An 11,208-nucleotide genomic window follows, 5' to 3' on the forward strand; every position below is an offset into this window, starting at 1 on the left:
CTCAGATAAACGCTTCCGTCAGCTGTGACAGGTTCTGAGGCGCCCAGATCTACTGGACATAGCGCGGCTCAGAAGCCTCAGAGACCTGTCCGCACAGTTGCTGAAGTTAGCAACAAATTAGTGAGTGCTGTTGCGGGCCATTTTGCAGCCAGAGAAGCAAATGCGCAAATGCGCCCAGCCAGTCAGCACGGACTTCAAGAACCAACCTCATTCCTTGCAAGGTGCTTTAGTTCTGGCCGTTAGGGCGCAACCAAACAGAAACCTGCCCCGCCTCTGGGAGAGAAGGCGGATCCCTAACGCCAGCTATCTCCAAGAGCAACATTGCCGCAGCACTTCCGGGACGTCGTGCTGCAAAGGACGCCGCTGTTATACGTCACTTCCACGGCTCAGCGTCAGGCAAGTTGACCTCTCTGTTGTAAATTAGTGGTTAAGGTTATCTATTATTGCCACTTTTCCAGCGCTAAAGGCTGTTTTGGAACCAGTGTTGCTTGTTCCGCGGGTGATTGGCTTTTTTTTTTGGCAAACCAGTTATTCAAGTTTCTGGTCTTTAAAAAACTCTGTGGCGGTACGGTAGCCGAGGAGCTTCCAGCGCGGCGGAAGTACCCCGCGGGTGGGTGTGTGCGCAAGGCCAGGGCCAGAGGGGCACGTGGCGCCGGTGAGTGGCCGTAGAAGCCGGAGGATTTGAAAATGCTGGACGTGGAACCCAGCTGCCGGAGGGAGGGAGGAAGGGAGGGGATGCGGTGCGAAGACCTTACTGTCTGTAGGGGGAGGAGATACTAATCATGGGGCGGCAAGGGTGGTGTGTGGTCGGTCGGCGCTCACGAGACCATGGAGAAGTAAACTCTTCACCCATCAGGTTGGTGGTCACTGGCTGTCTGACCGTGGGTGAGGTGACAGGGCTGCTTTTGTCTCCTTTATGGTGTTCTCACCGCAGCTCCGAGGGGTTGGAGTATACTCAGAGGCTACAGTGATCAGAAGACATGGGTCGTTTTTTTTTCATCAGGGAGGAGAGAGAATGTCTTTTCGAGGCGGAGGTCGTGGAGGCTTTAATCGAGGTGGTGGAGGTGGCGGCTTCAACCGAGGCGGCAGCAGCAACCACTTCCGAGGTGGAGGCGGCGGTGGAGGCGGCGGCAATTTCAGAGGCGGCGGCAGGGGAGGATTTGGACGAGGGGGTGGCCGCGGAGGCTTTAACAAAGGCCAAGACCAAGGACCTCCAGAACGTGTAGTCTGTATGCAGTCTTCAATATTTAGCTTATTTGAAGGAGTAGGTGTGGGTTGGGGGTTTGTGTTGTTAGGCAGCAAGTTTGGGATACACAAGCCTGTGTGGAGAATGTAGCATGTAAGGGTGGAGTGGGGAGATCAAGAAAGCTGAGGGATACTTAGAATGCATCTTGGAGGTGGAACTTGAGGGTTGACAGGAAGATATTAAGTAGGTAATCGTGAGTACTTATCCCTAATTCCCCGATTTTACAGATGAGAGAACTATGATTTAGAGTTAAGTTTTTTTGCTAGGGTCATAGGGTTAGTGATAAGTGATCAATTAGTGATATAGCTGAAATACAGGCTGGGTGCGGTGGCTCACGCCTGTCATCCCAACACTTTGGGAAGCTAAGACGGGAGGATCTTTTGAAGCCGGGAGTTAGGGACCAGCCTGGACAATAAAGCAAGAGACCCTGTCTGTACAGAAAAGAAAGAAATACAAAGCCAAGTATTCTGACTCCAAAGCCCATGCTTTCTGTTACTACTCAAAAGTAGATAAGTGAGAAAACAATTTGCTTGAGAGGGAAACTGCCAGAGAGGAAATCTAGAAAAATACCTATTTAGGGTAGTTTTAGAGTAATTAACAATGAGATGGGAATGGAAGTCACAGAAAGTGAAACTTACTACATTAAAGAGGAGAGAGGGTGAATAGTGTCTAACTAAGAATGGCTTGGATGAGTATGCAGGATGGTTTGAAAGGAGCAGTTTCTAGAATAAAAGGTCCCAGCCCACAAGCTGTTGTACCAGTCCATACATGAGACCTTGAGAGCCTGAATCAGGATGGTGACAGTGAGGAAAAAAAAGGAAGGGTTAGATAGGAGAGAGATTTCAAAGGAAACAAAATCGGTAGAACTTAGCTAATGCTGATAATAAAGGGTTCCAGGTTTTGAGCTTGGGTGATAGGAATGAAGACTTGGTTTTGCAGGAATGTGGTATTTTAGTTTGGGGTGACAGTCTAGTTAGAAATAAAGGTAGTTATTTTGAGATTCCAGATGTCCTTGAAAACAATGAATCATTGTTAAAGAGGTGGTAGTGGGAATGGAAAAGTTCTAAGGCAAGAGAAAAAAAAAAAAAAGAATGAAGGCTGATTCTGTTAGGCATTGAAGAAAAGGGAGAACTAAGAGAATGAAGCAGAGTTTTGAATCAGATAATAAGTTATAATAACATAACTGTTACAGGTTGAATGCTGTCAATGTGCCAGGCACTGTTCTAAGCACTTGACATCTGTTATTCCATTGAGTGCTTACATTACTGTATATTAGGTATAGCTATACATTATATGTTATTAGTGCATACTAAAAATGAGACACTGAATTAGAGAGAGGGTGGGTAACTTCTCCTAGGTCACATAGCTAGTGTGTTGTGGAGTTGGTATACCAGCCCAGGAAGTCCTAAGACTGTGGTCTTCTGCCTCAGAGGAGAGCAGTTATGGTGAAGTCCCAGGTAACCAAAAAGAAAGTTTCCAGAAGCAGTTGGTCAGTATCGTTTGAAATAGTTCTATGTTTTAACATTTTCTTGTCCTGTTTCAGTATTAGGAGAGTTCATGCATCCCTGTGAAGATGACATAGTTTGTAAATGTACCACAGATGAAAATAAGGTGCCTTATTTCAATGCTCCTGTTTACTTAGAAAACAAAGAACAAATTGGAAAAGTGGATGAAATATTTGGACAACTTAGAGATTTTGTATCCTTTTTCATTGGAAGGCCTGATAATATTCAAAGGTCGCTATTTGTATTTTTCTGAGGAGGCAGTTAAGTATAAATTAAAGTTGTTGCTTCATTAAATTAGACAGGATTGCTACAGATTGGACCATGAAGGAGAATCAAGGGGAGAATGTATTCATCCATAGATATTAAAATGACAGACCCTAGAACGGTGACTTTTTTTTTGGAAAATTCTATTAATGATGGCCATTTGGATAAGTACTACAGGATTAAGTTGGCTGATTTGGATGTAGTGGTGCCACTGGAAATGTAGAATTAGAAGTTGTTTGGTGCCCCCACTACTCTGGAAACTCCTTCCTTCCTTTCTCTCTCTTTTTCTCTTTCTCTTTCTCTGTTTCTTTCTTTCTCTCTCTCTTTCTCTTGCTCTTTCCCTGCCTTCTTCCCTCCCTCCCTTCCTCCCTTCCTTCCTTTCTTTTTTCCTTTTTTTTTTGACAGAGACTCACTCTGTTGCCCAGGGTGGAGTGCAGTGGCATGATCTCATCTCACTACAACCTCCGCCTCCTGGGTTCGAGCAATTCTCGTGCCTCAGCCTTTCAAGTAGCTGAGATTACAGGTGAGCGCCACCATGCCTGGCTGATTTTTGTATTTTTGGTGGAGGTGGGGTTTCACCATGTTGGCCAGGCTGGTCTCAAACTCCTGGCCTCAAGTGATCCATCCGCCTTGGCCCCCCGAAGTGCTGGGTTTGCAGGTGTGAGCCACGACGCCCAGCCCCTGGAAATTCATTTCTTATCTTTCCTATATATGTTCATACATTCTAACCTTGTTTTTGAAATTATACATGAATTCAGAACATTCAATATCATCTTTCATCTTAATTGCTCATTTGTTCCTTAATGAAAATAATAGTATTTTTCAGTTAAGTTGTCAGAAAACATGAAGGCTTCATCCTTTAAAAAACTACAGAAGGTGAGTCAAACTTATGATACTTGGGATCGTTGGTTTTATAAGGGAACGACCTATCTTAGGAAAGTCCTACTTGGAGCACTTGAGACTTTCCCAACATATCACTAGTAAAGCTCTTAAACTGAAATGTTCCATGCTATAAATATTGAACACACTAATCTTTAAAAGTGATTTATTTGATACAGCCTTTAGAAAGTAAAAATTACAACTTTTGCTCATATTACCAAAATCTGTAAACTGCTAGAGTAAGAGTTTTTTGTTTATGTAAAACTCTCTTATTGAAAAGCTTTCATGACCAAACATTCTAGGTAGAATCTTAATTTATAAAACTTACGTTGTTTAAGAGGTGGTAGGTACTAAGTGATTTCACAAGAACTTCAATAACATGATACATGCTATGAAGGAAAAATACAGGTTGCCATGAGAAGCTTTGTAGTGCCACCAGCTTTTTAGTCTGTAGTGTTTCCTGAAAAAGTGAGCTTGAAGCTGAGGCCTGATTGTTGACTAACAGTGATTTCCACACCTGGTTGCATGTCAGAGTTATCTTGGGGAGCTTTTGAGAAGATGTAGCTCTAGTTTCCACTTCTGGAAATTTGACCTAGGAGCTCTTAAGTAGGGTCCAGGATTCAATTTTAAAAAGGAAAAGCACTTGGATAATTTTGATGTAGTTAGTGAAACACTTGAGAGCTGCTGAGCTAGTCAAAGAGGAAGAGGAAAGTGCATTCCAAGTAGAGAAAACAATATGTGCAGTCTCTGAGAGCAGGCAACTGAAAGGATACAAAAAGGCAGACATATAGGTTAGGAATGAAACATTTAGGAGAGGTGGGGAAAGTTGTGAATTAAGACCAGAGAGGTAGGAGGGGGCTTGATTAACTTAAGCCTTCAGGTGACAGGAAAGAGTTTAGACCTTAGTTTCAATTGTGTTTTATTTTTGAATAATGGGATAACACAGTTAAATGAATGCTTCAAAAGAATACTGGGAAGATAAAAAGGCACCTTGGGAAGAGGTCAATATTGTGTGAGAGGGGCCAGATAGGAGGCTATAATAGTAGTTCTAAAAGAGATGGTATTTTGGACTCAGTAGTGACAGTGGAAATGGAAAAAATGGATTTATGAAAGATACAGGAAGTAGAATCAATAGGACTTGGTAATTGACTAGCTATTGAAATTGAAGAAGTAAAAAAATCACCATCTTTCAGATGTCTGACATCAACATCTTTGTGGGTGATGGTACCAATTAATGAAATGGGCAACAATGCAGACGAGGGGGATTGGGGGAAGCTAATGAGTTGGGTTTTGGACATAGTGAGGTTGAGGTACTTGTGAGACAGTCATGGTCAGTTTAAAGGAAGAATCTAGACTGGAAATAGAATTGGGAATTTGTTAAGTATACAGACAGTACATGAAACATTGTAGGAAGAAAGAATGAAAGGAAAAGAGCACCTATGAAGAGTTTTGGGGCACCTCCTAAAACTGAAGGTCTGGTAGTGGAAACTCAGAAGTAATTGCCAGTTAAAAAAAAAAAGGCAAACCACAAGCCTGTCATAAAAGTGGTATCACAAAAATTGAAAGAGTGTTTCCAGGAGGGACTGCTCAGCTATGGCAAAAGGCTGCAAAGTGTTCATTGGAAGACAGCCACATAGACATCAGGGAGTCATGGAGCCAGTGCATTGGTGGGTCCGGGAGCCAGAATGGATTAGGAAATGAGAGGGAGACAATAGCTTGTTGTCAGCATATGGCTACTAGTTGTAGAAACCTTGGCAAGTACTCAGGGGATTGACTGCTTCTGACGTGCCTGGAGCTGTTGAGCCCAGAAAGAAACAATGCTGAAAAGGGATTCTCATCTTGTGACCTGAAAAAAAAAATGCTGGTAATAGCCACTTAAATTCATCAGAATCCCTTAAATCACTTAAATTTCTCAGAATTATTTATTTGGGGGCTTATTGTTTAGTTTTTTGGGTTTTTGCTTTTTAATTACAGATACTAACTTGAGTACATTCTACCTCTCCCGATTTCCATACCCCCTGCTATGTTGAGATTCAGCCCTCCTTACCCAGCCTGCGTTATTGTGAAGTTTGTAGACCAGTGCTCTCCACTTGAACTTTTTGTAGTGATGGGAATCCCTGCCCAGTAAAGTAGCTCTTAGCCACATGTAGCTATTGAGCACCTGAAGTGTGGCTCATGTGACTCAGGAACTGAATTTTTAAACATTAATTAATGTAAATATAAGCCACCTGTGGCTGGTGGCTGCCATATTGAACAATGTAGATCTAGACAATATTTTTGAGATGATGGGCTGTGAAGGGAAGATGAGTAATAAGGTGGTATCTAGAGAGGGATTCAGAGATCTTATTATAAGTCATATATTACAGTTTTGAAATCCTCGTGTGTTTTATGTAGAAGAACTATGATACAATATGCTCTTTACATCTCATTATTTGAGAAATGTCCTCTTTAACCCCAATTATAGGATGGGTATAGTTTCTGTATATCCTTCACTACTTTGTGTGTTCAGAAGATACCCTTTTGATCCTTTATTAAAGACTTGAAACAACTAGTATGCGAATGCTTTATTTTGAATTTTAATGCTGTGTTTTTTAATAGTTTTATTTTTCTTACAGCAGTTCTGTTGAGTGGAAATGTTAAATAATCTATTTCTAAAGAGAAATGATATTGAATTGGTCTTGATTTTTTAATATGCATGTAATGCTTATTGTGTGCCAAAGTACAAGTGCCTTATATACATCACTTTTTTGATCATCACACAAACGTGAGATAGATACTCTATTCTCTACATTTTACAGATAAGGAAACTAAGGTAAACTAACACAGGAATAGAAAACCAAACACCACATGTTCTCACTCGTAAGTGAGAGTTGAACAGTGAGAACACATGGACACAGGGAGGGAAACATCACACACCTAGGCCTGTCGGGGGATGGGGGGAAGGGGAGGGAGAGCAATAGGGCAACTACCCAATGCATACGGGGCTTAAAACCTAGATGATGGGTTGATAGGTGCAGCAAACCACCATGGCACATGTATACCTATGTAACAAACCTGCACGTTCTGCACATGTATCCCAGAACTTAAAGTAAAAAAAAAAAAAAAAAGAAACCTAAGTTAGTAAGAAATTAAGTCTCTACCCAGGGATATGTAGTAGAAAGTGGTAGGATTGGGGTTTGAACCCAGGCAGTTTTGACTGTATCATGTAGCTTCTTAATGATTATACTATACTGTCCCCCAAGTTGTATACTAATTGCTTCTATTATGTTTCCAGTTTTATATAGACCCATATAAGCTGCTGCCACTGCAGAGGTTTTTACCTCGACCTCCAGGTGAGAAAGGACCTCCAAGAGGTGGTGGCAGGGGAGGCCGAGGAGGAGGAAGAGGAGGAGGTGGCAGAGGTGGTGGCAGAGGCGGTAAGTTACTTGCGGAAAATTTCTAATGAAATTAACTGTGACTTTCACAGCTAATTCATATAATACAATTTAGCTTTGTACATAGCAAACCTCCCTTATGGTTCTTTTTATTAAAGCTGCTTTCCAGTATTGGCAGATTGTCCATAATAATAATGCTTCATTTCAACAACTTACTTAAAAAGAAGAAAATCTACTAAAGTATACTTTTGAGGGACTTCATTTCTTTGGGTTATTCATGTTTTCTTGGACATTTTAATGAACCGTAAGATTATCTTAATTTTAATTCCTTAGTTAATATTATTGAGTGTAGACTGCATGCTGAAAGCTGGTCATACATTCTTTTAATTTCCATGTATATATTTTTAATACTCAGCGAAACCTTTTGAGATAGATGATATCCTTATTTTATGAATGAGGAAATGGAGACTTACAGAAATTAATTTGCCCCAATCAAACAATTGGCAGACCCAAGAATTAAAATGCATATCTTCTGATATCATGTCAAGAACTATTACTAATAAATTCATTACTGTGATCTCACTGTTGTGAAGTATGCCTTTCCCCCAAGGTTTTGGGGTATTTTGATGTATGCTTGTTTTGATGTATGCCTTTCCCCCAAGGTTTGGGCACATTCATCATTATGGACAGCTAGGTGATGAGCAGGGCTCTGGGGAGTGGGGCTGCCATGCCCTGTGAGTAGGAGAAGGGCGAGTGATGGGGTAATGGGCAGAGCCAAAGTGGAAAGGGAGAGGAGCTGAAAGTTGGGCTTGGACAGCTTTTGTTACTGGATCAGAAAAAGAGAAGGAACGCCTCACTTGGCGTTTCTCAATTTAATCACCATTTCACTCCATAAAGGTATTTTTTTGTGTCCATATAGGTAGGAAAATTTTCAGGGGTACCTTCTTGAGAATTTGATGAACAGAGATTCCCCTATTCTCATGTGATGTTGAGTATCATTTAACATTTCAAAAAATTCACAGCTGTCTTATTTTTTTAAAATCTTACTTATGTAGCTCAGTTAATCTTAACTATCATATTTATTATCTTATCCCCAGAGCAAAAGCACCCATATCTGCCACCCTTTGTTGTTAGTATAAAAAGCCACAGTTCCATCAAACTATCCTTAGTTGAATCAAAAAAGTATTTATCATAAGCAAGAGCTAAGGCAGTAGTCATACATTTAACAAGACTGAATCATACTTTAACAAGTTTTTCTAATTTATTGAAATGGAATAATCTGGGGTTTTAGCCTGTTGCCCAGTTGGTAAACTACTACAGTTTCTCCATTTTTATCTTCTAAAATTTTTTCCATGATAAAATATGTGAATCTATATTTATTCATTATAATTATAGTTATTGTATTGATCTTTTTAGGCTTATCAATATAAGAGGTTATACAGTTAATAACTTAATGATTATTATATTCTTGTTATTTAAATACTTTGCATTATTATTTAATAAATGTTTTTTAGGTGGTTTTAGAGGTGGAAGAGGAGGTGGAGGTGGGGGCTTCAGAGGAGGAAGAGGTGGTGGTTTCAGAGGTGAGTATTTTAAAAAGTCTTTAAATTGCTTAATTTTTAAAATTGATATTATCTGGCATTTTCTGTGTTTACTTAAGTTTAATTTTGTCTGCCAGCAAGTATATAGAACACCATGGTGTTCCTTGCTTAGCCTAATTTGTGGTTTCATTTTATATCACTTTTTTTTTGCCTTTTCTTTTCAATTTTTTCACCTAATTCTAATTTGTTTTGCTTTATTATTAATTTGAAAAATAAAGGTGTAATATGAATGACAGTTAAATTTGGTAAAGTATGTTTGCTAAACATTATTGGAACTAATGCTGATTTTAAACTTGAGATTTAGGTTATAATACTATTAAAAATCCATTTTCTGTGCCCTTAATACTTTAATTTTCTCTTAATCAGGGAGAGGACATTAAGTGAAACAGTTGACAGACATCACCAGTTGACTTCTGCATTAACCTGCATGATCTGTTTCTACTATGGATTGGAAACTTGTTTCTTGAACAAGTCTTGAAGATCTTGGTCATTTTATGACAATGGATCTAAAATGTCAGCATCATGCAAAGTGCAACGGAATAGTGAATTTTGCTCTAAAAGAGCATGAACAAGTCTTTCTAATGTTTTGTACAGTGCCTGGCACTCTGTGGGTGCTCAATAAATGGATAGGAGTTTTCATTTGAAGCATATTTGAATTTTTAAAATAAAGTGTTTTATTCCCTTAAGTTATTTAGAGTGTGTTTATTAAATGAAACCCATTTTTTAAAGTAGAAAGGAATAACTAAAGCTTAAACCCAGTGAATTGCAGATCGAAAAAAGGATTTGTTTATTTATATTACTGATCTTTTAAAAAATAGACTACTGTAGCAGTACTTTAAGATAATTTACAAGTTGACACTGCCTTTCAAAACCCTGGCCTTTTATATATGAGAAGATAGCTTTGTATTTGCCTTTTGTATTTTAATACATAAATCAGTTAAGCTGTTTCTCTAATTGCAATTAATAATTGATTTAAAAATTTTCCATATTAGTAATATATTAAAGATGCAGTAGCTCTGTTGAAGTGAAAACTATAGCAAGAAATTTCTAAAGTTAATTTTTCTCATCCAACATAAATGGAATATTAGAAGTTTTACTGAATGTTATTTTTACTTTTTTAAAGGGACTCTAAAAGTTTAAGGTGTTATTTACTACACGTAAATATTCGTGTAGTATACTACACGAATTCGATTGCATACTACATGTTCAGATTGCTGGGTAAGGATGTTAGAAATGAAATTGGTTTTGGTCACCATTGCTAGTGGATGTAAAGAAATGACTGTGGTAGCAAGTTAGAATGCCATGATATGGAGCCATTTACCCTGCCATTCATTTTTCACTTCTCAAAAGGAATGATGTTTCTATATCGTTTGTTAAATTTTCTAACATGCCCATGGAGGAACGCTCTTGAATGCTCATTCGAGGAGCATACAGTGTTGTCTTTGTCAGTATTTGGGGTTTTATCTTTTTCTGATTGATGGAATTGCAGCAGGATGAATAAATACATAGGCCATTAATATATATGTTGAGCAAATGTGTTGAAAATTACAGTTTTTACAGGAATAGGCAGTTATGCTTTTACAGCTTAGGACAGGAGATTATTTGATTTAGAATTGTGGTGATGAAATTTTCATGGAGTGTTAGGGCCAGGGCTTTTGCTCGTGGTTTGGAAAAGATGTTAGTAAGCACCAAAGGGTGATGGCATTGTCCCAAGGACAAATAATAATAGCGCAACATTTCTACAGTTTGTTTTTTTAACATTAAAAATAAATCTAAAATGGCAATAATGGAAATAACATATAGATCAGTAGACAAACCACTTGGAAATTTTACCGTTTAGCTTATGTATATCTTTTGGTCATTGTCCATCTTTAAGCTTTTATTTCCACATCTTTTCCTTTTTTTTCCTTATAGTTTCTGGGTTTATTTATTTGTTTATTTATTATTATTATTTTTTGAGACGGAGTTTTGTTCTTGTTGCCCAGGCTGGAGTGCAATGGTGCAATGTCGGCTCACTGCAACCTCTACCTCCCGGGTTCAAGCGATTCTCCTGCCTCAGCCTCCCGAGTAGCTGGGATTACAGGCATGCGCCACCATGCCCGGCTAATTTTGTATTTTTAGTGGAGATGGGGTTTCTCCATGTTGGTCAGGCTGGTCTCGAATTCCTGACCTCAGGTGATCCGCCTGCTTTGGCCTCCCAAAGTGCTGGGATTACAGGTGTGAGCCACTGCGCCTGGCCTAGTTTCTGGGTTTTTTTGAGGCATTTCATTTTGAATCAAATTCACATGTATTTCTAAGCCTTATCCCAATATAGCTTTTCTGTATCACCCATGAAGGAA

General features: G+C 39.2%; 2 protein-coding genes across 6 annotated transcripts in view; one reads left to right on the plus strand and one right to left on the minus strand.

Annotated features, from left to right (window-relative positions):
* CFI (complement factor I) overlaps positions 1-341 on the minus strand; it is a 77,202-nt gene extending 76,861 nt beyond the window's left edge. The window contains exon 1 of the mRNA XM_055385732.2: positions 207-341. The gene's annotated coding sequence lies outside the window, so the exon portion shown is untranslated. The remainder of the gene's footprint in view (positions 1-206) is intronic.
* GAR1 (GAR1 ribonucleoprotein) lies at positions 278-9,555 on the plus strand. Of its 5 annotated transcripts, none has more exons than XM_055385735.2 (7): positions 278-400; positions 1,008-1,229; positions 2,790-2,944; positions 3,832-3,891; positions 7,169-7,310; positions 8,783-8,851; positions 9,236-9,555. In XM_055385735.2, the coding sequence occupies exons 2-7, from the start codon at positions 1,016-1,018 to the stop codon at positions 9,247-9,249; spliced, it is 654 nt and encodes a 217-aa protein (XP_055241710.1). In that variant the 5' UTR covers positions 278-400; positions 1,008-1,015; the 3' UTR covers positions 9,250-9,555. The 5 variants fall into 5 exon arrangements, with proteins under 5 accessions (XP_055241710.1, XP_055241709.1, XP_004040323.1 ...); XM_055385734.2 differs by having other exon boundaries at positions 335-396; positions 1,004-1,229; XM_004040275.5 differs by having other exon boundaries at positions 360-655; positions 1,004-1,229.
* Positions 9,556-11,208: the final 1,653 nt, after the last annotated feature.

The sequence above is a fragment of the Gorilla gorilla genome, chromosome 3 (genome assembly GCF_029281585.2).
Source record: "Gorilla gorilla gorilla isolate KB3781 chromosome 3, NHGRI_mGorGor1-v2.1_pri, whole genome shotgun sequence".
Taxonomy (NCBI): Eukaryota; Metazoa; Chordata; class Mammalia; order Primates; family Hominidae; genus Gorilla; species Gorilla gorilla.